This window comes from Myzus persicae, unplaced genomic scaffold (genome assembly GCF_001856785.1).
Source record: "Myzus persicae strain clone G006 unplaced genomic scaffold, MPER_G0061.0, whole genome shotgun sequence".
Lineage (NCBI taxonomy): Eukaryota > Metazoa > Arthropoda > Insecta > Hemiptera > Aphididae > Myzus > Myzus persicae.
In genome coordinates, this window is record NW_019103184.1 from 51,745 (window position 1) to 79,722 (window position 27,978).

General features: G+C 30.5%; 3 protein-coding genes across 6 annotated transcripts; 1 reads left to right on the top strand and 2 right to left on the bottom strand.

The window, feature by feature from the left end:
• Nucleotides 1-3,856: 3,856 nt before the first annotated feature.
• Nucleotides 3,857-19,875, top strand: LOC111033941. Of its 3 annotated transcripts, none has more exons than XM_022314903.1 (2): nt 3,857-4,230; nt 17,936-19,875. In XM_022314903.1, exon 2 carries the CDS (start codon nt 17,977-17,979, stop codon nt 19,024-19,026), a length of 1,050 nt encoding a protein of 349 aa, XP_022170595.1. In that variant the 5' UTR covers nt 3,857-4,230; nt 17,936-17,976; the 3' UTR covers nt 19,027-19,875. The 3 variants fall into 3 exon arrangements, with proteins under 3 accessions (XP_022170595.1, XP_022170594.1, XP_022170597.1); XM_022314902.1 differs by lacking the exon at nt 3,857-4,230 and adding an exon at nt 15,181-15,579; XM_022314905.1 differs by lacking the exon at nt 3,857-4,230 and adding an exon at nt 16,531-16,985.
• On the bottom strand, nt 10,620-14,364 carry LOC111033943 (SUZ domain-containing protein 1-like). Of its 2 annotated transcripts, none has more exons than XM_022314907.1 (5): nt 14,021-14,364; nt 13,822-13,877; nt 13,576-13,744; nt 13,435-13,514; nt 10,620-11,713 (listed from the first exon to the last, which is right to left on the bottom strand). In XM_022314907.1, exons 1-5 carry the CDS (start codon nt 14,096-14,098, stop codon nt 11,584-11,586), a joined length of 513 nt encoding a protein of 170 aa, XP_022170599.1. In that variant the 5' UTR covers nt 14,099-14,364; the 3' UTR covers nt 10,620-11,583. The 2 variants fall into 2 exon arrangements, with proteins under 2 accessions (XP_022170599.1, XP_022170600.1); XM_022314908.1 differs by having other exon boundaries at nt 14,108-14,363.
• A 155-nt stretch (nt 19,876-20,030) lies between the features above and the next one.
• On the bottom strand, nt 20,031-27,582 carry LOC111033942. Its single transcript, XM_022314906.1, has 3 exons — nt 27,105-27,582; nt 23,779-24,215; nt 20,031-20,305 (listed from the first exon to the last, which is right to left on the bottom strand). The coding sequence occupies exons 1-3, from the start codon at nt 27,294-27,296 to the stop codon at nt 20,215-20,217; spliced, it is 720 nt and encodes a 239-aa protein (XP_022170598.1). The 5' UTR covers nt 27,297-27,582; the 3' UTR covers nt 20,031-20,214.
• Nucleotides 27,583-27,978: the final 396 nt, after the last annotated feature.

Sequence of the window (27,978 nt, forward strand, 5' to 3'; positions counted from 1 at the left end):
CTAGGTATCTATGTAAAAAAAATATATTAAAAAGTTCGAGTTAACGTAAAGAAGACTGAAAAGGAAACACAGCCCTGGGGAGACAAATAATTTATTGCAAGTTAGATCGTACGACCGAAACTCTTTTTTGAGTATCGTAATATTCGTTATATCACATATAATATCTCAATTTTAATTTATTCCTGGAGTAACAACACTATGTTTAACTTGCAATGCTCTACTGAAAAAATGAAAATTTACCGCGGGACATTCCAGGAATCAATATTTTTCACATAAAAATATTACAGTGTACAAAACTTCAATCACACATTTTTTTTTATAGTTTTTATATTTTTCAATTTTTTATTAGGGCACAATTTGGTGGGATTATAAACAAATAAAATCATTTATACGATTTTAATCTCAGCAGAGATTTACAAAGTTACTTACTCTGGATATTTCTACGAATGTATTTAACAGATAAGGACATTGAATAGTCTTAGAAAATCATTTGAATAACAAGGATATCAAATTTATTAATACTTTATTAGTAAGAGCAAACCATAATTTATGAAAATTAATATAATTTTATATTGTATAGGTACCTAGCTAAGACATGTATTAATAAGTATAATAATAGTTTGTGAACGAATTTACGAATTCAAATTTAAATTTAAATGTTTGTTGTTTTTGTGCGAGGAACAAATTACAGGTCAGACCATTTGTGATTTCCATTTAATGTTCATTATAAATTTCAATTTATTTTTTTTTAGCAGAACATTGCCCTTGAAATATGGTAGAGTGGAAAGAAATAAAAATAGATCGAAAAATACTAACAATATACATACAACTTTACTTCTTATTTTAACTTGATGAATACTATGACAGGTACCGTGGAAGAAAATAGAGCAGTGAAACGTCGTCATTATTCCATAGTAAATGTTCATAATAAAACAAAAAAAAGATAAGAAAATCAGCTCGACACTGATTTTTAATGACATTTTACAGTCATATGGAAAAACACGTAGTATCGATTTCCGATCGACAGAAGTGTGCACATATATTTGGGGTATTATAGTAGGTATCTAGTAACTAGTAGTGCACTAGTGCGTGATATTTTTCGTTCCCTTCCGACGACCGAAAAACCGTTTGCAGTAAAAGCACTCTATTCTTAAAATAAATCAATACAATTCATTCTGCACATATCCCAATCGGTTCACATAAAATCAGAAAGAAAAGTAGGTACACACTACACACGTACTAGAACTCACCGTTACGATCAAACCAAATTGAATGTGGTAAGTTGTATAGTTTTATACATTTGTTATTACTTAAAACTATTTAATGTTAAACAATCTATCCATAATATTATGTTTCTTACTTTTTCAATAAGCCTTGACTTGTGGTAATGAACTTAAGTTTAACCTAACTGGTGAGTCGATAACCCATTAACCTGCATTGATGCAAATTACAAATATGATTTTATATTTAACCACACTTTTATGCAGACAAATCCTTATTACTGTTTACGAATCATACATGTTATATTACTATACGTCTATACCAGAAAAAAATTAATACCCCGAGTCACAATAATTAAAAAATATGTCAATTTCAAGATCCTTTCTTATTTATTAATTAAGTAATAAATGGTATGCTAATATAGTAAATGGTAATGCGTAGTCTCTAATAATAAACTTGCAATATTTGATTATATTTTATGCAATTTCTTCTTCTTTTTCTTTTGGTTTCGGCCTTTCAGACCATGCCACTAAATACAAATCTTGTCATCTGTCCCTGTTCTCTGCAGCTTCATTCCATCTAATTCCTGGTTCTATCGTTTTTATATCCTTTTTCACACACTCTTCCCATCTCAATGTGGGTCTCCCTAAAGGTATTTTCCCTATAGGTTCTTCCTCAACTAGCTGCCTAACTAGAGATCCTTGTTTACGCCAGGCATAGCCCCCCCCCCCTCCTCACAAGTCTGCATTTTGTGATCTCCTTAACCATATCAGGTCTCAGAAACTGAAATTTGGAGTTCATATTTATGTAATTTTCTCCATTCATTTGACTGCCAGAGACCGGTCCATACATTTTTCTTAAAACTTTCCTCTCATATACCCCTAGACTCTGTTCTTCGGCTTTTCTCCATGCCAACGTCTCAGAACCGTACAGGATAATAGGTCGTTATAATGTCATATATTCTTAATTTTAAATTTTTAGAGAGGGTCCTAGATTTTAGTACTTTTCTCATCCGTAGTATCCCTTATTAGCCAGTTGTATCCTCGGCGGCACATCTGTCTTAAGTTCATTATCTTGAGTATTAATTGACCCCAGATATTTAAATTGTCATACTTTTCTATACAGGTATGTCCTCCTAACTCAATATTTGTCTTAGTCCATCATTTCTGTTACTTCAGCTGACGATCAAGTATTCCGTTTTATCATCGTTAACAATGAATCCCACTTTCTCTGCGACCTTTATAAGTTTTTTTCCAGACTTTTTATATTCTCGATATCATCTCCTAAAGGAGCGATAACGTCCGTGCATGCTAAGAGTCCTATTGTTATCTGTTCCAGCTCAATTCCTTCTGAAACACTCATTTCTAGTCCTATTTTCTAGTACCCGGTTAAACTATACTGGGGACAGTGCATCCACTTGCCAGAGACCTGTTGTCACCCTCACAACATGAGATGTTGTGTTTGCTATCTTAACATTTATGGCTTTATATCCATCTGGAATGAGCCTTACAATTTTACTTGGGAATCTATATTCTTTAGATATATTTATTAGGCTTTCTCTATGGATGGTTTCATAGGATTTTTTTAAATCCACAAACAATATGTGTACATCCTTATTATTTTCCCACCGTTCTTGGAAGATCTATCTTATTACGAAAATATGATCCATTATACATCTATTGGGCCAAAATCCTCCTTGATAGTCTCCTAATAAAGTCTCTGCTATGGACCTTACTCTATCCAGCATACATTATGCTAAGACTTAATACATTGTATCCAGCAATGCTATACCCTTATAATTACTACATTTAAGTGGATTATTTTTTTTTGTTAATAGGACAAATAAATGCGGTGTCCCAGTTCTTCAGAAGTCTTTTTTCATGCCAAATACTCTATAATACTATGTATTTTATTTATTGTTCCCTCATCCAGGATTTTTAGTACTTCTCCTTGGATTCCGTCCTCCCCAGGAGTCTTATAGTTTTTTAGCCTACTAAGTTATTGTAATATTTCTTCTTATTTTATGAAATTGTCACTTTAATGAAAAATGGCCCATGCAGATCTCTACTTGGTATACATTTCGGATTAGAGTCCAACTAGATCATAAAATGAATAACGAAAAAAATCGGGAACTTTGTGATGGTGGCATGACGGTTTTCCTATTTGACATAGGTACGCGATACGGTCCAGGGTAGAATCCATTCTTTGTAGTAGTCTCTTATCAAGTTGTACCACATGACACTGTTTCAAGCCCGAGCCTGCGCGGTCAGACATAATATTATTATCTACAATAAAATAATGTTAAAGTATAGGTAGTTAGGCACATAAATAACAATAATATAATAAGGTGCAAGGTGCAACATTACAATTTATAAATTATAATACCATTATTATAATACGACGAACAGTGCGTGCGGCGGGAAATCGTACTTAATTTGATTTTATTACGGACGGCTCGCGTTTATTGGTTTTTAACACGGGTCGTTAAGGCCAATTTACCAACTAATTAATAATCAAGGTCGACACAAGCGCGCGCATATACTGTATATTTATTATATTAATACGTGCGATAAGATCGTATATCAAAATATCAGAAAATGTTAGGTACCTACAGTCCACGCATAATGTTATGCGTTGCAGTCGTATGCATGAAATATGTGTAATAATATTGATGACGAAAATTAATTTATACGTACCTACACCTACCTATACCTATTCCTACATCGGGTGCCTCTGCATATTCTGCGTTTATACGCTGCGCCGCTGCCGAGTCGCCAGTTAGTTAACAATATTGGGTATACACACCTGTTAATTACGCACAACAGAGTAATATCAATTCATATTGGGAATTTATGCGCGCATTCTGCGACTGCGCCTGTGACGAATCGCCGGGACCGTTCAAAATGCGAATCGGTGGCAGGACGTACTATCAGCTGCAATTTCTAATCGTTGTTTTCAGCGCCGTCGCCGCAACGTCCGTGCACGGCTTGAGAAACGTCAGGCCCGACGGTACGTATTTAACCTATGCCTATAACATTGTGGAGACAATAATAGGTTATTCCCGACTACGGTTGAAAGTTACTGTTATATACTATATATATAGGTACCTATTATAATTATTGCTGCTGCTGCTGCTGTTGTTGTCGTTGCGGTTGATGTTGTTTTTGTTATTGCAGAAATATAATGAGAATTATTTGCTTGTTGTGTGTACATAATATTTGTTCGATTTAAGTTTTCCAAAAAAAACTTCACCCACACTGATCAAAAAACCTCTTACGTAACTGATCTTCTAAGGTTTGAGTCCAGTGCTTCAAAAAAATAACCTTCGCGTCCGCAATATGTAAGTTATATACTTATAACTATCCCTCGCTATAGGTGCCTCTATCGCTCGACATTTTTTATCAGTGAGTAAAGTTTTTTCTGAAAACTTGATTCGAAAAAAATAACTAGTGAAGAGAGGCGCCTAGCAACGGATGTAAGTAGGTATATAACTTATAAATCGAGAACTCGACATTTATTTTTAGAAGCACTGGGACTGGACTCAAGACTTAGGAGGATTGGTAGATAATGAAATGTACATTATTAATGATGTATTTAGGTATAGATATTACAGTTTTATCTTTTAATGCAGACTAAATCGGATAGTTGTCAAAAAAAAAATACTGTATCTCATACGATTTGATAATTCGTATACTACGAAATGCTAACTTCCGCTATTAGAACATTGTTAACTATAATATATAACCGATATATAGATTATGTTGGCTTAATACAATTATATAGGTATGTGCGATGTGCATTAATACCAATTAGGGATTTTCTCTCTGACAAAAAGAAAATTTTTATAAATTTCTAACTCAAAATAATTTGCATATTATAGTGATTTTTAGGAATTTTGTCAAAATTTTAAATTGAGACGCTCATAAAAAAATATTGTGCATTTACCCTCAACTTTTTTTTTCATTTCCACTAACAACAACTTACGAGGAACCTTGTATTACATTTTCTAGTTATTTGACAGAGGGAAAAATTTTTGATCGACATTAGTTTAAAAAAAACTAATAATAATTGACAATTTCATATGCCCATAAATATTATTCGCCAAGAGTCAAAATATTTTGAAAATTTTATGGTGTATAGAAAATGCGGGTATGAACATTCAGTGAAGATTGCATTTATCTACGGTATTTTTTTATAGTTATATCAAAAACAAAAATCAATTTTGTCAAAAATTAAATGGATTTTAACTGGTTTTCCGTCGTTTTCCTTTTTTTTTAAATTGTTTGTTTGTTTTTCCCTTTGCTTTTGAAAACTATAAGAATTTTTTTTACTTTTGACCCCCCCACCCCCCCCCAAGTACCAACTAGATCCACTTTCCTAACAGAGAAGATGCTGTTGAAAAAAATCGAAGCGCTTGTACACCTCCACAAAAGATGATAACAGACAAAGAAAAAAAACACATCACTGTAAAATCAATAGGTACATTAGAGCGATGGCATTCTAAAATATTATGTAAATCCTAGACATATGTCTATACTCTATAATGATTGTAATTGGGTTCGCCGGTATAAAATAAACAATTAAATAATAAATAAATATATGTAATACCTGTGTATAATTGTATAAATATACATTTATTTTTTACTTTTAATTTTATTTATTTACGTTATAAAAAGGTCATGGAAATATTATTTTCATAATTTCGCAGATAAAAACTTGGTGATTAAATCGGATTATTCAAAGCTCCAAAGATTGTCACTCAAATTCTTCAAAATATGATTTATATTAAAGTTAATTAAATGTTATAATCGGTAAAGAATGTGTGACAAAATTGTAATATCTAGGGCCCATATTAAATGCCCCAAAAGGCTAAAACCATCAAAAACTGCTTAAAATTATTTTTAACAAAAAATAGACAAATGTGCTTTAAAAAATTGTTTTGATCTCTATAATACCTTAGAAAAAACTTCCTACAAGGGTACAAATGACGACCTTTTTTATTCTTCTTGGGCTTTCAAAAGCCGTTGAGGCGTATCATCACAACACAAGTCTGCTTCCATCAATTCCCATCTTGTGCTAATGTTTCTCGTTCTCGTATTACAATCGCTTCTAAACTTTTTTTTGACTTTGTCCATACAACTCTGTTTTAGTCTGCCTAGTGATATTTTTCCATAATTCTTTCATTTTAGACCCAATTACATTAAACTATGAGTTTGATCGATATACATACGTGACCAAGCAATCCTTCTATATTGCAACAGATACTGCTACTATCTCGGTCTCGTTGTAGTTTGTATAGGCGTAGTAGAAACTATATTACTGCTTACTTCACATTGTTGGGTGATATTATTTTATTTTGCCAGTATACCAATTCTTCTTTCAAGAATTGTTATTTTATCTTAATCTCCTTGGCGGATAGTCATGTTTCACATGTATACAGAATAACTAGTGTGATTGGTTCATTACCTACCTTGTAGATTAATGTGGTTTTCGTTTTAAATGACACTTGTTTTTTATAGCACTTATTCACTTTTTTTCATTACTTTTTGTTTCCATTTTAACTTCTTCGTGACAGTTATTTTTGCTATTCATCTTAACACCCAAGTATTTAAAACTATTTACTATACCTATGTACCTAGGCATTGTAGGTACTCTATCAAATTTATAATCTCGACTTCAATGTGTTCCTCGCGATTCTCAATTCTAACTATTCCAATACCCATTAAATTTTAATACATATAGCATATATATCTGTAATGTTCATCATACATAAACATAATATTAATACTTTATAATGTATACCTATTACCTACAATATATATGACTAATGAATATTAATATGAAATTGTTAAAATACAAAGATAATGATTTAGTATAGTTAATATAATAATAGGTATTCATAAATTATAACGCATAATTTGTATACAAACAAAATGGATTGATAAGAACAAATATATCTATACTAGTTCTATACTAAAACTAAACGTGGTAAATATTTATAATATTAAGTAAGTATTATGTTTACTGATTTTATACGAAAGATATAAATGGTATTTTGCTTGTATCGTATACATGTAGGTTATACAACCAATAAAAGTAAAAACTAAATAAGGTTAATGTTACAAACTTAAAATATTGGTGGAATATCTGTTTTTTGACTCAAAAATAAACTAAAATTAAACTACTCTTGTCTCTTAAACTGAATATGTACGTATAATATATACGTAGGTTTAGTTTAAAGTTGACGTATACTATACGTTTAATATCCGTATAAGGGTTATATATTATATATTATATGTTTGTGTTATCACCATATATTTGGTCTTTAATTTATTTATCATAATTCGTAGTCCGACTCTTTATTATTTATTTAAGTCTTTAGTGCCCGTTTTTACTTCTTGACCATCTGACCCTATACAATGATAATATCGTCTGCCAGGCACGCCCGGAGGGGGGGCCAGGTGGTGCAAATGCACCACCTAAGAATTTTAATAATTTGGATTTTTCAAATAAATAATAAAATATAAAAATTCCTTCTCTGTAAATTTTTAATTTATGCCCATGATTATTCCCAATATAATAAATATTAAATACTTATTAGCTATTCAGGCATCTGACTATTCTGAGATACCACCGTCTGCCGCATTTTAGTACTGTGTACAGCCACATCTAACCACGCGTCTATTATTAATACATTTATTTTGGTCATTAATAATATTATTATGAATTTCGTTATCTGACATCTATTCTGTGGTACACTATTATTTATATATATATATGTATGTGTGTGTTATACATCTAAAATTCTATCTAATTTTTATATTTTATAAGAAGTAATAAATAAAATGAGTTATGTTTTAAATATATTTTGTTATACCCATTATTGATGATAAATAATATATGTCATGTAATAAGTTTTAGGGGGTGTGGGGGGCAAAGCCCCCCACATCTTATATTGATATTAAAAATATTTTGCACCTATAGTGAGCTACATCTCTGCGGGCGTGCCTGTCGTCTGCGTATGCCAGTATTCCACATTGTCTTCGGTTATCTTCCATAGTTCCACATTTAACCCTCCATTATCTAATATGTTCTGCTTTTGCTTAATTATACCATTTTTAATGAGTAATGCTATATATTAAACAGTACCAACTATTATAGTGATATTTCAAATTCACCTGACATAATATGCTGATTAAATTTAACTTTACTCCTCGTTTTTCAAACATAATTTATTCATTCTCACTGTTTTAGCTTTAATCCCAATAAGGCCATAAATGCCATTCCATAGTAGGTACTTTTCTATTGACTGAATCGCACGGCTGTTTATACTATACAGCATATGTAAGTCTTTGTCAAATTCTTAATGCTTCTCAAATGACTGCATTATTTTCAACTGTGAAGATGTAAATAACTCAACAGCGATGGTGTATATTTTAAACAATATAACCTTGGAGCTGTATTATTCATTCTAAACATATACAAATATATATAAAGTAGAATATTAAAGTATTTAATTCTTTAATAAAAGGGGAGTGCACAACCCTCTTGATTGACGATAAGTGACAATGCCCAAATGATTCATATTTAACTGCCACTGAATGAAGTACTTAGGTACCCTCCTATACTTACACAACTACACCACATCAGTGACGAAAATTACAAGTTATAATGAATAATACAGAGATACACATGTTGGTCATAACACTGTATAGTGTATACTTAGTACTTCCCTTTAGTAGTCACTAGTCAGTAAACGGTTACTGACCGCTCATTCAGAACGCCCTACCCCCACCCATAAAAATAAAATTGTTTTTGAGATTTCTAAATTCGTTGAACAAAGGTGAGCTTGCTAATAATTTTCCAAGTATAACAAGAGTGGCACATAGCTGAAATTCCGAGAAAAGAATAGAATAGAATAGGTACCTCCTCCAAACGAATCGTGTATAAAAAGCCAACATTCGATTATATCGTACCTACATGTCAATATGTCATAGCACTCTTCACTCTTGATAAATAATAGCTCCAACATAAGAATTTGGTTTAGGCATTATAATTGCATTCATTACCTATACACATTGCGTTATTATAATATTTTTAATGTGGCTTGGCGTGGCGCGTTGGCTGTTACCAGTCGCGGAATGCGACTGGGAGTAAGTAACGGCCACAGCTACTAGCTCCCGGATGGGTGACCACCCGGGTTCATAGTAGTTAAAAACCTTTCCTTACATACACGTGTTTGCTACATTCCGTAACAACCGTAACAATCGTAAAAACAACCTACAGTACCAACCTTACCCCTACCACAGTTCATAACCCCTACAACAGTTAATGGTCTTAGTCGCCGGGCTTACAATCGATATAAAAAAATAAAATATATTTTAAATACCTATTCGTTTCATGTTTCATCAATTTAAGAGGACGCCACTACAAGCAATTTAAGGGGTTAGATATAGGCAATTTAAATGACTGAAAGAATTTAAATTGTAAATCTTAATCAAATTCCAATAGTTATTCCGGTTTTTTAATGTATAATAACAAGTTTATACAAAAAAAAAAACTTGTGTGGGAAAAACCAACAAGTATAATGATTACTAAATTTTCACAGTACATTGAAGATAACTTTATCTGCTGTAGACAAAAGAAAAATTATTACTTCAATTATTTGGAGTCACGCTTATGTTACAGACAACAAACTACTACTACTACATAACATTCTTCCTTGTGTACTTATTGTGAAAATTTGGTAATGCTACTGAAAATAATTTTTTTTCTATTGATTATTTAATACATCAACATCGAGTCCATTGGTTTAACTGAGAATACTGTCAACGTAATACCAATTTCATAGACAAATTAAAGGTCCTAGCAACCAATTTTTGGTACATTTAGAGATACTTTTGAAAATAAGCAATACCCATGTAAACTAAACATTTTTAAGTTTTATATGATTTGTGTTGTCACATAGTTGAGTCTGTCATATTTATTCAAATACTCGTATTTATGAACAAGACAATACTTCATTCTCTTGATAGATTGACGAATACTGAAATACCTAGACTACAATTTTCAAATCATTACCTACTTAAAGTTGTAAAATGTTTAAATACATTTTTATATATACATAGGTCCATGCGATCCAGGAGAACTGGTGTTCGTGGGTTTTTGCAACTTATGCTTGTGCAATTCTCAAGGAATACCAAATCAGCTTTGTGCTAGATCATGGTGCCCAGTTCAGACAACATTACCACCCAGAAACGGTATACTGTATTCGAACACAAATAAACCATTCACATAAGGATCATTGATTACCATCCATTTGGAGCATGAACGTAAAATAAATTATCTATTGTTGTGTATGTTTTTACAAATAACAGTTTTAAGTTTAACAAAATACATGTAAATTCAACAGGTCTAATTTATTGTCAAACTCTGTGTAGGATTATGATAAAAATAGACACAAAAATATGTTCACAGCAATTATATAACTATAGGTTTAATATAATCTCTTAACCATGTTATAAAGTATTCAAATTATACATGTTAATCACTCGTTTTTAAATTAATTTAAAAAAATATGTATATGTAATATTTATACATATACTAATAAGTAAATTGTAAAGGTAATAGTCCTACAGTCCTATACATACCTTAATACCTTCACCATATTCATTTACATCACTTAAGAAACAAAAAACTAATTTACAATTGATAAATTACAACAGTAATATTGAATTTATTAAAACTTGAACGAAAATTAACAATGATCAAAAAAAAAGAACAGTCACTAGAAATTAGAAGATGTAAAATGTCAATATCGTCTTAGGTGAATCCTTATTTAAACAAATTTGAATAAGTTCAACATAATATAGTTATTACATATTTAAGTTTGTTGAATTGAATAATATTGGCAATACAGAAATAACTACAAAACAAATTTTTATTTATGTAGTTAAGAATGTTTGTTTTAAAAATACTTAATTTTAATTGATCAACAAAATAGAGTGCATCAATTGAGCACACAGCTTTTTATGTACATTTAAATTTACAATCATAGAAAAATACCTCTGACTGAATATTTAATGAAAATATTATAATGTATCAAGCATTTTTGTCTGACTAGATCTTGTTATAGGTTAAATGTGTTTTAACTATCAAATATGAATCACTGGGAAATATATAGATATTTTTTGTTTCTTTAATTTTTGCTACAGATATTGTGTATTCCAGAGGTATTATCATTATCGTGTTCTTAATATTTACAACTGGACATTAGAAAAGTACAATTCAGATTATAGTTGTTTTATTATGAAAATCCTGCACTTAAAAATTATTTTATTTAAATTTTCTAAACTGTTAGGGTTAGCTTCGATGATTAAAACCTTTGGTATTATCAGGGCCACGAGGCTGTCGAATAACATTATCTTCAACAGCAACACGAACTATGGGCTGTCGAAGCACTTCAAATTTCATACTACCTGAAGAACTGGCCCTAAAAATGAAAAATAATAATAATCATACAATAAAAATAAAACAGATGGACATTATCATGAATTTTGAGTTCTAGATCAAATATGGCATGTATAAGAATTTATATTAGTTTTACATTTTATCTTGTTGTATAAATATACTTTTAGAAAAGAACTCCAAAATGCATATTATCCAAGTATTGTAATGTTATACAAATAGTATAGATTAAAGTAGTAATAAGTTAGTAAGATTTTAAAGACATAAAATTGTCACTTAGTATTTACACTTAAGTTTATAACAAGTTAATGAAAAAAAAAATTAATACATTTCTAAAAATGAAGAAAACACAATTTATTTCTTATCATTTTTTATAGTTCTAGACTAATCATTTTAACCTTGAAAATGATAATTTAAAAATGTCCTTTCTCTTTATTGGCACAAAATATTTTAAATACTTAGGTTCTTTTTATTAACTTAAAATTAAAATATGATTTGTTTTCAAGTAATTTTGAACATATTTTTATTTTATTTTATACTTTGGGAAAATAAAAATTGTAACTTTTTTATTGGAAACACTCCAATATGTGACCTCTGTTCTTTCACATCATAGAATAAACATCCTAAAGTTAGCACTGTCATGGCTACAATAAACACCAATTATCTATTAATTACACCTTTGGATGTTATTAATTATATAGTAAATAAAACATTTAATTATTTAACTAAAAGTATTTTTTATAAAAGAAGTTTGAAGTTAGGTATAAGCATTAGTAAAATAAATATAAAGAAGACACAACACTATATTTTTAAAACTTTTCTGAGTTTTGAGTCAAAAACATCATTTTTCTTTAATGTTTTTAGTTAACTCATTATTAATATTGTACAAACTGAATAAAATAATTCACATATGTTACCTTTGAAATAATTTTAATCTATATATTTAGGGTTTTAAAAATCTTAGTGGATGTATTGTTAATTTCCCACCCACCATAATTAAATTAGAATTTTTTTGTCTAATACTAAATTTATTTCTTAGAATATGAATAATATAATATTTGAGTATTATATACCTAGGCTGCATATGTTAATACTCTTAACAAGAGTTTCACTAATTTCGTAACTATTACATTATAACAGGGGTAATCAAATAGTTTCTAAGGTAGTTCTGATGATTTGAAAACAATTCTCAAGTTCCAGAAAACTTTTTTTTCTCTTGCCAAGCTATTTTGCGTCTACACAAAGAGAATTATTGAAAAAAATTAGCATTAAAGTAAAGTATCAAGCAGTCAAATAATCTTCATTTTGAGTTCTAAATACGGACTTTTGGCAACCCCTGCACTCTAATAGAAAATATAGGTAATTTTGAACAGTTAAAATAATTTAATAATGTTAAATATTACAACATACATTTTAAAAATATAGAAAATAACATAAACTAAATGTCATACTAATACCTAAATACTTTTAAGTCCAAGATTAATTTTTCAAATAATTTATTTAGTATAAATATTAATTAATATATATAAATATATAATTGACACTTAATATATTGAACTATAATATATTTAACAATGATAATGAGTAGATAAATACTCATTGATTTTTTGTTTATTTAGTAATTAATGTAATTAATGTTCTAATTGAATCATTCAGACCTGTCATTAATAGGCACAACATTAAAAATACTATATTCAATTAATCTTCCTTAGTATTGTAATTATTATATAAATGGTTTAAAGTTACCCTTCATCGTCAGCATTCAACTCTTCTTCACGTTCTTCACCCATTATTCGTAATCTAGCTTCTGCATACTCTTGTTTTCTCTAAAGCAAAATGTAATGTGTTAAAAAATATCTCACAATAATTGTACATTCAATTTCATACTTGTTCCAAAGATTTAACTTGTACTTTGGGTTTATCAGCATTTTCATTTGCAGCATTATCCTTCTGCGGTCGTTTGAGTATTTTAACAGTGGGCTGTTGAGGGATAGTCATCTGTTGATGGTTATATGACAATTGTAAGCCAGGGGGCAATATTACAACATTGCTATTGCTAAAAATGTTTGCACGGAAAAATAGTTTATATGTCCAAAAGATACACACGACTAAATAATGTTAAAAAATAGTCACTTTTCATTTTTGGTAGCGGACGCCAGTTGCATTTTTTTTATCTGAGTGCTGAGAACCTATATATAAAAGCAATAATAGAAGGAATCGTTAGATGACGACAGTGAATGAAGACTAGGTATTATCTGTGGGTGCAATCGGCCGGCTGACCGACCCATCTGGCTCAACGGGGGGAAACAGTAACAACACAAACACGACTTACAGACGGATCGTCCAGAGCTTCCCAGCTTTCGTAGGGTTCGGTTGTGCCCGGGTCACAAGCCGCCATAATATTGTACATACTACTCACTCAGCGCGGGATCGGATGTTGTGCGTGTGCGTTTTACTACGACGTCCACTGGCCGGCGGGTCGAGGCATAGTTGGCGGGAGCAGAAAAAAAATTGTTGCTATAAATAATATCGACGATGTACGATGATACGTCTTGATTTGTTGAATTCCGGAGTCACGTAAACGCTGTTATTATAATTATTAATCACCGTTCGACGCGAGAGTAAAATGTTAAAAATGCATCCGACGACGGAGGTATACAATGAATAATAATGATTAATGAATAATTATATATTGTGATATAATAGCAGTCTTGGGCCCGACGACAATTTTGACAACACGTCGAGATTACAAGCTCTGGTCATGGAACAGACGGTAGTCGTGCGGTGCTTTCGATTTTTGCTTTTTGGTTGGCAACACGTATTCCGTATTTCCGTTTTTTTTTCGCTTCGGCCACCAACCGCCAATACAACTGTTCAGAGTCTAAAGTTTGAAATTCTGAAAACTGAATTGTAATTTGTAACCACCGACCCGAGGTCGTACTAACTAGAAACAACAAACTGCAAATAAAAAAGTTCAACAACGCAAACCATCGATGGTGACTCAAACAAAATAGTGCGAACAAACGAATCATTCATAATAATTGAATAACTCATTTACCCAGAGACTCTATTTTGCTCGGCTATTATAGAATGCTACAAAATGAATATCAATGAAATATGACTGTCATAACTGGTTACTAGAGCAAGGATATAAATGTCTTGAAAAGACAAAATATGTACCTAAAAAAATCTTATTTATACGTTTAATGCCCCTGTACGTAAAGATATTACGAATGTTAAAAAAATATTTTTTTCTCATAGTTAATGTTCAAAAAAATCAAAACAAAAATATTCAAAACGTACTTAAATTCCATGAGTGATGTCAGTTATGCGAAAAAATTATGATCCTATTTTAACACGTTTTGTCTTGTGGGTAATTGTGTGTGGCGATCTGATGTCGTTTTTGAAATTCAGTTGTATCCCCATTCCCCATTGGACATTATTTACGTTCGATTCATTTGATGTGCAACCTTATTCACAGATGAAGATTGCCTTATCTATATTCTGTAATCTTTGTTCATAAGTCATATTAATTACTGATCGGACTTTTTGGTCTATCTTTAATCTTAGTTTTTTTGTGCATTGGTCATTACGTGGCCATTACGATTACGCATTAACAATTAAAATAATCGTTATATTTTAGTTATTACTTATTTAAGGTGTACTCTCTAATAGCTACTCTGATACCGTACTCATTGGTTTAATTTTCATAGATTACCCATATTAAATTTTACGTTTAACTTAACAGTTCAGTAGTCACCAATCAAGAATATTGTCCATAGTACAATCCTGTGTAATTTATTAATAATAACCAGAATTCTATTAACTGATCATTATCGTCCAATTTTCCCTATAGGGTCTATTGTGATTCAAACACTCTTTCACTTGTAGGTGAGTGCTCATATATTTATGTTGTTGATAAATTTAATTTTTAATTTGATAATATTATTCAATATGTACCAAATAACCTTTACAATAATTATTAGTCTATTGCGTTCTTAATAATTAAGGAGCTTACAGCAAATAAAATTGTTCAACATTTAAATCTCTTTAGTCTTTACAACAGTAATATCATTGACAGAAATTAGAGAAATTAGACTAAAATACTAAATACTAAATATCAGATACCTGCCTAATTAATAAATAATTATTATCATACCTTTTTTTATTGTACATTTTAAATAATATATACAATATTAGGTGTATTATTCAATGTTATTAATGAAATAAGATTTTATTTTTTGTTGGCCTCATGTTTTTAATTTCTGGGTTTGATAATATTTTTTTTAATATTTGATATTATATAATTCCTATATAGATATTCCTAGTTTTAAAAACTCATGCACTCACATAAAAATGATACATAATCACTGTTAGCCTTTTACTAGGCATTTTAGAACAGAACTTCCCATTTGATTATATTATTATGCCACATTAAATAATAATATAGTTTATAAATATTATTTCTTCTATTCTAAGTGTTTTTTGACCTGTGATTGGATTATTCTCCAAAAAAGATCAAAACTATGTTCATAATTTTATTTTTTAAAATAAACAGTGTCATGTTTGTGTTTCTTTTAAAAAATTAATGTATTGGCATGGTCATTCATTTGAATTAATTATTTATATAAGTTTTCTATTTAATATACACCATAGTTTATATTCAATCAATATCAGGTAAATTGTTTAAATTATTATTTTATTAAAGCCAATAGTTAGAGATACCGGATTTATATGCGTATAAAATCTTAAAAATAAGATGTTTTTATGCTTAATCTTTTTACACTGAAAAAATAAACACAAGTAAGTTTATAAAAAATATTAGGTAATTAAATAAATCCTGATGTTTAAAAAATTATTCAAACAGTCTGAAACATTGGTTTTAATCTGTACTATAGTGATGTACTGGTGTTTATTTTTTATTATATTGTACAATTATGATTGCAGCCTATAGTTACACACTTAAAATTCAGATTAATGAATTCAAAAAACAATAATGATAAAATATTTTAAATAATTAAATTAAAAACGAATTGTAATATTATTATTCATACAAGTACCTATCCATGAAAATCTCTAATCTCTAATCTTCATGTACCTATCCATACTTTTCTTTCGATGCCCCATCTCTAATCACAAAATAGGTAGAATAATAATTGATTTTCTTATCAATCTTATGTTTTTATTGTATAATATTGTCATTGGGTCTTTTCATCTTCATAAGTGGTAGAAACTGACAGAAGTCAAAAATAATTTGGAATTTTTTTCATAAAGTATTCAAATTAAATCCCAATATGGTAATATATTTCTAAAACATATTATATTACACAAAATATTCTTTTAGAAAACGTGGTACCCGCATGTGTTGTCTCCGTCTTACAAATGTACAACATGGCAAAAACTGTTTTGTGCGGAACAACTTTACTCCCTGTGTATTCATAGTAGAATTACCAAAATTCCACAACGCATAGGGAAAAACTTTATCTGTGACATAGAAACATAGTGTTTTTATAATTTGGATTAAACAAATACAATTAAAGTTATCAGTTTTAGAATGTAGTTCTTCTTTTTTTTTTAATTTAACTATTAAATACTATTGGTTGATACTATCAAGAAAATTAAAACTTCACAGATAAAGTTTGTCACTATGTGTTGTGGAATTTTAGTAACTCCTCTATGAATACAGAAAGAGTAAAGTGATTCAACGCACAAACACTTTATACTTCTTTAATCTTGAAATATGCTTTTTTACTATAAAAAATTGTGTATAGCAGTTCATAGGAAAATGAATTGTCGAGAAAGCTTATCCAATTAGAGCTGCATACTCTTAGTAAAAATATGTAAAATCTTTAAATCCTGCCTCTTGTTGTAACCTATAATTTGTAAAAGGGATTAAATTTTTTTTAATTTAGCTAAAATGATGAAATGATTGGTAGTTTAGCAAGTATATATTATAACACCTAAGTACCTAAAAAATAAACGTTATTTAAACATTTGAAATTCACTAAAAATATAATTTTGTTCAGTTCAAGTTCTATTTAATAAAAAAATATGGAACTTTCTTGGTTCATTCATTAATGAAGGTGAATTTATCTTGGTTTTTTTTCATTTTAACTTAAAAATTGTTATATCAATACCTAAGGTACATAACTTGTATGCCTCAATTTAAGCAATATTCTTATGCTTCAAGGTTATATGATTATTTTGCTTGAACTTTTTAACTTTGAGTATATTTGTTTTATTTCAGGCCCAAGACAAATTTAACAAGTATATACACATTGCTTTGCCATGGCACCTAAACCAGTATTGGTTCAAAATCGAAACAAGTCTAAGAATAGCACTTTTATCAAAAAACTTGATCGCTGCTTAGTAATAAATAATAATTTACAAAAGCAAATTGAAGAGTTATCGGACAAAAATAAAGAATTATCAAGGACTAGAAATAGTTTGTTATTAGAGAAATTGGCGTTGCAAAATGAAAATAACGCTATTAAAAATGTAAATACTCAACTGACTGCTAAGAAAAATAATTTGCATAGAAAACTTAGTGTACTCGAACAAACTATACAAGAGTGTATACCTTCATTGGTAACTATGTCACAATGTATCCCATCTATGTTAAAAAATGTACATGAGATGAGTAAATTTGAAGTCAAAGACTTTAACAAAGAAATGAAAGAAAAACAGACTAAAACTGTAAGACCTATGGTCCATGGTATGACTATAAGTCAACCAACTGTTTCATTAAAACAATTTGATATGTTGCCTATCATTGAAAGCCCAAGTTGTAGTTCTGAACCAACACCAGAAAGGCCACAGAGATCTAGTTATAGAAGCTCACCTCACTGTAAACTTAATATGGAACCTTATGTAAGATTAAAAGATGTTGCCGCTATGTTGAAAAACTCCAAAGCCGTTGAAAGTCCTAAGCGTCGATTAAATGGAAGTTTAGGTGAAGGCCCGAGTTGGTTGAATACACAAGAAAACCAGATCCAATGTTCTAACAACAATACAAATGCAACAATATATGTTAATAATTCTCCTAAATTAATGACACCCAATGAAGTTCAAGCTGATGTGCCAATAATTGTTTCTCCTTCAAGTAGTAGTATGGATAATACATTTAATGAAACTGAAGTACGGCACAGTGGTTTAATATCTCCCATTGATTCAAGTACGATGAGAAACATAACATTTCGAAAACGTGGTAAACGATCAAGTGAAACAAGTATTGCGTCAGATATTAATGATTCAACCTCTTCAGTAAGATCTAGTAGATCTGCAAAAAAAAAGATCAACTACAAAGAAAATAGCCTTAGAGATAAACTCAGGAGATAATTATTTAAATAATCAGAAAACCAATTAAGAAAATGTATTTTAAATGCAATAGTATGTACCTATGTATTATAAAATATATAATTTTTCATTATTATTAAAAAAGATTTACTTTTTTTTACTTATTATGATTTGGTGCTTGTTATAATTTTAAACCACATAGTATGATGTATATTTTATTTGGTTGAAATAAATTAATAAATGAAAAATTATTTTACAATTATTTAGTAAATCTTAATAATTATAACTAGTTTGGATTTCTGTTTCGTGGATAAGAAAGTAAAGAATCTATATAAATATAAAAGCAACAAGGGATAAGGAATACAGTTAGGAAGTGGCGACAGTAAATTTTAACACACAGCAAAATCATCCTCCATTTAAATAGTAATATGCTAATATATTTGTACAGCATCATTATGTTTGTTTTTTTTTATTATAGCTTCAAGTAAACACTAATATAGCTCAACAATTATTATAAAAAATACATTTAAAATTAACTAAACATCATTATGTTATTGAGTACTATTGTTTTCATTTAAGTTACTTTAATTAAATAAAATAGTTATTAAGTTGTAAAAATGCATTAAGGTAAATTACTCTAGATTTAATAAAATATAAAATTACATAAGTAAGCAACAGTAATACAAATTCATAAGTATTGAAATATAAAATGTTGGTAAATTATTTCATATTATTATGATTCTTTTTTTGTTATTATTTTTTAACAATAATTTTTTGAAAATATATGGGTGGCCCTGTTTAAATATGACTGATGTATGTAACATTCATCTCAGTGCTGTACCCAAGATTTTTTTATTGGGGGAGGGGGCTACAATATTTTATTACTAGGGCTAGGGTTCCATCGGGTATAGTAAGTTGATATTTCGTGGTTAAGCCCCCCTCACCCTCACCCTAGCTAGTCTACTGATTCATTTAATGCAGCATTTAGATTTTCGTAAACAATTATGAATAATGGCACAAAGTTGAATGTTTAACTTCAAACAATATCATGTAAATAACATTTATTTTAATAAATTATATATATATTACACACGGTTAAATATTATAATAATTTATGTTAACTCTTATGCATAAGTAGATTAAAGATAAATAATAAATATTAAAACGTAATTCGTTCGGAGCAGCATGTCAGCATATGAAAACAAAATTAATTTAGTCTATGTTTTCTTTTTAATTTTTCGACACACTTATGTCTTCGGTGGTCCTTTGCTGTGGTTGGAATGACTTGATCACTCCTGGAGTGTGTACCATTTGCAAAAACCTGGAAACACAAAACAAATCACATATTTTGTATGAACTGCTGTATTAAAATCACGGATTATCAATTCCGAAACTGCAAACGTATAAGCGGTGTTAGTGCGCAGCTTGCACGAGTTGCTTCCGATACACGAATTTGGAGAGTCCAGAGATAAAATCGAATGACGGATAACTTTAATGTATAGATCATTGGTACATAAACGCATATACCGGTGTAATTAAAACAATATTATTGTACAGTAAAGGTAGGTAGTGTAGGTACGTCTTCCCTGCAGCGTCTAGAATCCAGACGCAGCATGGAAAATGTACCTTCAGACAAAAAAAAAAAAAAAATTAAAGTCATTCCACACGAACACCTTTCAAACTAACAATAATATTAAAATAATAACATTTCAGTTATCACATAGTATTAGACATGAGCTATAGGTACTTTGCAAGTCATAATTTCATCCGAACCCTGTTCGGCACCCGGAACGGGTCGTATATAGAAACGTAGGAACATTATGTAGGTATTTGAACATGATCATTGTATACATAAATGTATTATAATGGAGCTCGTCTCACTGTAGATACGTGACGACTGGTTTATTAGATATGATTCAAAGTGGTTTCGTGCGGCGATAATAAATTATTTTAAAAGATATTATGTTGACGTCACACACTCGAATTTTTACAACTATAGGTACTTGCGTATAATGTATTAATGTAAAAATATATGGATGTTATATAGGTACCTACTACAGTACTACCTATAAATTCATTTACCTACCGCGAATGTAGGTACAGTGTTATTCGTGTATCCGGCAAAACGGTATAAGTGTATAACTAAATAAACTAATCATATCATTATTGCTATCGTGAGGCGAATATTTGATTTTAATAACATGAATTACATATACCGTACACACAAGAAAAGTACTCGCAGAAACCGTTACAGTTGGTTCTGGAAAACGCATATTATATAGTAGGTACAGGTACATTTTATAATTTATATTTTCCATCCCTACATTTATTTTGAGCTAGTTCTGCCGATCGCCGATGCCTATCCGACTAAATGTGTCTGCACAACGTATCAACTACCGTCTATGTCTATCATTTAACACGATGTTGCACTTTCAATCAATAAAATCCTATACAAACCTTCAACAAAATAGAAAGTCCTCCGAAAGTTATTAATATAATATGTACACTATACACGAGGGTAATTAAATAAGCATGCTCATCCACCTCTTTTTAACCTTTAATAAGATTCAAATTCTAGTTTTTGAAATTTTAGAGTAGGTATGCATGTTAATATGACAATGTTTCAGATAAAAAAGAATACTTCTCTTTTTTGCTTTAAATTGCTTACCACGTAGATATTTGTTTTGTTTTTTAAGATTTTGATGCACACAAAACGAAATTTTAACTAGTAACTTCTGAGTTATATTTTGCACTAAACATACCCAATAGTCATTGTTAATAGTTTCACATAAAATATAAAATACAAAATTGCATAATATAGGTAGTTACTCGTGTAGTAAGGTAATTGGAATACAGACTAAAACTACTATAATTTCCTAGTCATCATTCATCATTTAATTATTTTAACCGACATTGCAGGTCATTAGGTACCTATCCATAGACATATAGGTGCCATGAACATGAGTGACGGGTACTCGGACCTCTGAGTTAGGGAAAGGTATACTACTGCACTAGGGATTTATTAGTAATATGATGTTTTTATTTAAGTTAATATTTATTATTTTACAGTATTGATACTTTTAAAACAAAAAGTTTTTCCTAATTAAGTTTCTTAAATTGTTGTCAACAAGTACAAGACATATGTACCTATTGATTTTACAATGTTGTGTGTCTGTCATCACATCTTATGATTTTAAAAATGCTTTAATTTTCTACTTCAGCATCTTTTCTATGTTAAAAAAATGAATCTAGTTGAAACTGCAAGGGGTCAGGAGTAAAAACTTCCTAGAAGTTTTCAAAAGCGTCAGAAAAAAACAGATTAAAGAAACCGGAGATTTTTACGCAAATCTCGTTTTCGGGAAAAATCGATTTTGTTTTATGGTGAACTCTAAAAAAAAACATTACATCCATGAAATTTTTACCGATGTTAGTATTTTCTACACGCCATGCATAAAATTTCAATTTGTATAATACAGCTAGTATTATGGCATTATGCTCATGAATATAAATTATAATAATATACAGTGACTAGACGTTCAACGTGGCCTGGTGCTTATTTATTTTGAGAAATACTTTAATTTTCATGTTACGTATATAGGTATTATACCTACAGCGAGAGGCTCCAAAATTCGACTGCAAACACTGATATTTGAGACAATACTTTTTATAGACCTATACCATAGACCAGCCCTGCCTATAATAATAACATTGCGCATCGTGAGATATAATCGGGCGCGATTAAGTGACTGAGAGACCAAGAGCCACAATTGGGGGGAACATGCGCCCCCTACCCCTAGAAAATAATAAAATATGAAAAAAAATTATATGTTATTTGAATCTATATACTTATTTCATATTTATCACCAAACATTATACCATAGATTTTTGCTTACCTAATGTTGATCACTTAACCAATCATTTTATGTTCGTACAGAATAATGTAGGTTTTTGATCGCATAAAAACGCAGTTATGTATACATGTATATAGTATATTCATAATATAATTAATTATTACTTACATTTATTCATAGTTTATAATTTATATATTACCACCAGTGCCCTAATCATGGATGATTTTAATTCATGGGGCCGGTCTATGAGTATAAGGTCTGCGTCATAACTCATCATCAAAAATGATGGATATTATCCTTGTAACTTGAAATTTAACAATTCAAAAACTAGGTACTCGTAGGAATTTTGATTTGCATAATTAGGTACCTACCTGTCCTATCTATAACAACAACTATTAAAAAAAAAAAATCAAAAAGTTTAAATTACAACATATGATACTGCAGGCCAGTAGAAAACTCCTCAAATGTCACGAGAAATCCGAAAATCAGAATGTCATTAACATATTTAAAATTAGAGGAAAAAATGGAAGTAAGCATTATAATACTAGATAAATCATCGGCTGTACGTACATCAACATTAAATCAAATATTAAAAACCTACAACCAAAAAAAATAATTTAATTTATAGGTACATAATAACAATTATTAGTAAATAAACTAAATGAAAAGTTAGCTAGGTTGATAGAGATATAGAGATAGAGATAGAGATACCTATCTATTTTAAATGTATATTTTTTTATATTTTGTAGTCTGAAATTTATAAGGTTATTAATGGTAACTGGAGAGCGACTATTTATAGGTAGGTAGTAGGTACCTACGTACAATTTTTATATACTATGTACGTACTATATGGTAGTATAAAGTATAAAGTACCTAATAATATTATAGTATGTTTTTAAATATATATATTATATTATATTAAATATATATATGCTATTCTCACGGTAAATGTGGTTTTCGGATGCGCCTACACCGACCCATCGGATCCCTGAAATATCCAGGTCCACACTTCCGATTGGCCGTGCTGTTCGTTGCGGACGCGGCAGCGGAAGCTGTGGCGACAGCTGACGATGACTGACCGGATGGAGATGGCGACGACAACAACGATGGTGTGACTGCAATCGCCGACGGCGGCGGCTGTTCGGTGGGTAAGTCGGAAGTGTTTCCGTTGCTAGCGATCAGCGCCTCGACCATCTGAACAATCTTGTCGCTGTTGGACGGCGAGTACGGGTCAAGCAAGGCCAACGCTGGTGAATTCGTACTGCTTACAACCGCCGCTGTGGCCACTGTGCTCGATGTCGGAGTGTAAGTCGAGGATGCGTTCTGCGGTGGTTTTGCCGGACCTTCGACTGCGTCCGTGTAGTCAGGTAAGTCTTCGTACTACGCAAAAAAATGTGTGAAGTATACTATTAGGTTAAGTTTTGTCAACATTGTTTATGCGTGCATCGACGTATGCAGACGGATATCATAATAAATAACTGGCAATACTTTTTAAATAGTAGTGGATTTTTACTATAAAATGAACATGCATAATTAGTTTGAATAAATATATCTATAGTTATAAGTCTTCTAAATAGCTTATGAATTTCACATATCAGGAAAACTCGCAGTTTTCTTATGTTCAAGTATAACCCATCGGCAATCATCCACACATATTTGCGAAACGCATTGTCGCATTGAGTTACTATAGAACGGTAAGGTAGTCACTTCCCACTTCTAGCAGAATATGCAGTGAATATACAGAGGATCTCGAAGAAAACAAATTACCCAACGCCTTGGATGAAGCCTTCCAGAAACTAACCAAAACCTATTATTTTATCCTAAAAAACCAAACTATTATTAATGTTATATAAAAAAAACTAGGCTAAGAAAAATATTGTGTATTGGTAGCTAATGGCAGTTACAACGTGCAGCCAAAGTGAATTATTATTTATTACGATAAATAAAAAAAAATCAACTGCTCATAGCGAACTATTCTACGCTTGATTATGAAATAAAAACGTATAGGTTGTAGTTAGAAAAAAAAATAAAATCGTTTTGTTACAATGTTATAACTTCTTCTAACTATACATTAAACATATAAAAATAATTTGGAAAAAAAATACAACAATTTAATTAGAGAATTATATTACTGTAGGTAGGTAAATTAAATACTAGCTACTGAAATGAAATACTCTGCAGTATAATGTAACTATGATAGTATGGTACATGCATATAATATTATATGCTTAACGTGAGCAATTCATTAAATATCTACTCAATTAATAAATTAAACCTATGTCCTATGTCCATATATCGTATACGCAATCAACATTTTGTAATACATACATATATATCTTAAGAATTGGTCAACTGAAACTGTGTGAGTAAATTAAGTCCATACAAAGTCAGAATAAACTGAATAGTGTGGGTAATTCGAACAGAAATCCATTTTAAATAACTATAATATATGGCACTACACTATTTCGTTAAACAATTTTAATACCTATAATATAAATCTAATTTTTCTTTAAAATTCTTTTGTTTCAGGGAAAATTGCTATAAATGTATAGTACTTTAAACTTTTAAAGTTCTAACACCAAAAAACAACAAAAACGTTTAATGTTATAACTTTAAAGTCACCTATATATGTGTCGTGATTCGTACTTATCTGTAATAGATACATGGATTGGACCTATATGTTATATTATAAAATACGACCAATCGAAAAATCTGGTTTTGATTTGAATTATAATGTTATATTATAACTTATAACATAACATTATATGAAACTAAGTATACGTTTTTATGGATGTAGTTGTAATTAGTGTTTACTATTTTTAGTACCATTGTTGATAATATTAGTGTTTCAAAACGATGACCGTCAGCAAAAATCCACAGTATCAAAAATAAGTTATTTATTTATGACAGCGCGTTCAAGTCTCTAGGACAGTAAAACGAATATTTATTAATTTGTATTATATTATATAGGACAACGTCATACCAATTTATATAATATATACTTTTATAATTGATTAGAAAATACACAATCTGTTAATATTATTTTTACAATATTGTACCTATGTGCAGGCGTAGAGATGTACCTTTACATGTAAATGGCTTGAAAGACTTGAGTTAGAGGATAAGCCACCCAATGGTAACATTCTAATCACATTATCATAACATATTATAACAGTGAGTTGTCTTTATTATGTGAATTCAGATAATAATAATACTATAAACAGATTCGATCTTATAGACCACCAATTACATCCTATTCTATAACTATTATTATCGGCGCCGGTCAAACCGAACCGACAATTTATAGTTGGTATCTAGTATCTACCTACAATCATGTTCAATTTATTGTTATAACACTTATATCGATAACAATCAAAATTCCTCTCGAGTTTACAATCAAGTCTTGAACCTTACCGAAAATAACTTGAACTCTATAAAAGTATTGGAACCAAAATACTTCATTAAAATTATTATTACTTTTTCTTTTTGATATTAGTTACATCGGCTATAAATAAGGCAATTAGTTCTAATTTACATTTTTTATTATTTTTATATTTGAATATAATTATGTATTACTTATTTATATATATTAGAAAAATATGAAGGCATTTTTCCATGGCGTTTGTCATTTTTTATTTCATTTTTTTTTTAAATTTATTTATGGGTAAAGCTGGGTTCACAACTATACGTTTATCCGGCTTATCATGTGACTTTTATATAGTATTCTGATATTCATTGTTTTGATCATAATATCCATGATCTACCGGGAAATGTCTAGAGTTGGGCTGAGCTAAAATTTTGGACACAACTTGAGAGACGCCGTAGCTGTGAACCGTAACTAAATTATATTGGAACTGGTTAAAATCGGTATAAACCAATTCAATCATTTTTAAATTTGGAGAACCACTATATCAGAGCTATGATTTCGATTAGTTGGAATAAGGGTGCAGAGTCATCCCAAATATTAAATTTCTGAAGTCCTCACCACATATGCAGTTCATTATAATTTCCTTATAATATAATATATAGCTTAATATTATAATAATTGAAATAGTAACTATTTAACTATATAATTGTCATATAATTTATCCTTGTAATAGTTCGCACGTGTAACCGAAATTGTTGCGCTTTTCTACAAGACAAACTAAAACTGATAAATCTTTAAGATTCCGATCCCTAGGTGTAAACAATATAATATATAGGTACGCCACATATTATAATTGTATATAGGGGTATTATATATAGCTTTTAGTGTAACATTTTGCTCACTTCGTCTTCGCTGCCGCCGGAGTCGTCGAACACCGCGTACAGTTCGATGTTCTTCAGGTGTATCTGCAGGTTGTAGTCGCCCGTCTGACTCTGGTCGAACTTGATCGTGGCGCCGTGCGTCAACAGCACCAGCGCTGACAGCACCAGCACCGGGACCGCCGAGTTGCACCACCGTCGCTGTGAGTACTGCATGCCGGCGGGTCGTGTGCGCCGCGAGCTGCAGCACGGACGAGATAGTATTATAATATCAATAAATTATTTACGATATTAACGATGAGGGCGTTGTGCACGATACGCCTGTACAACAATATTGTTGTTGTTGCGATGATGTATACCGATGACCCGGCGTGTCCCGTTCGGTCTGTACGCGCGACGACACTGCAGCAGGCAACGGATACTATTACAGCACTGCTACATGCACGGATATCGGCTAACGAGTGGCCCGCACGGCGTCTGATGCGCGACTGAGCGTCAGAGCCGCCCCTGCGGAGGCCCGCGGTCCGTCTAGTTTCCGGCGGACGAGTTCGAGCAGCGGTACGCCGACCCGTAATATCGCTTTGCAGAACTATACAGCGATCTCGACCGCAACAGTATATTATACAGGGTGATTCACCAATCATACTCAATCCCGTTTTATACTCTAATAATGCATTCCTTCGGATTCTAAATTTTCGAATATTCAAGTCTCATAAGACAATATCGTCGTCGTATCGATGGGGGGAAGAAATATGCATCTAAAATATACTACTGCTAAAATTATTTTTGCCGTCTTTCTATAATTTCTAATATGTAATGTATTTTAAATATTTATTTTATAATACAATACTTGAACCTTAAATATATTATACCTAAATATTATGTGATAAAAACAATT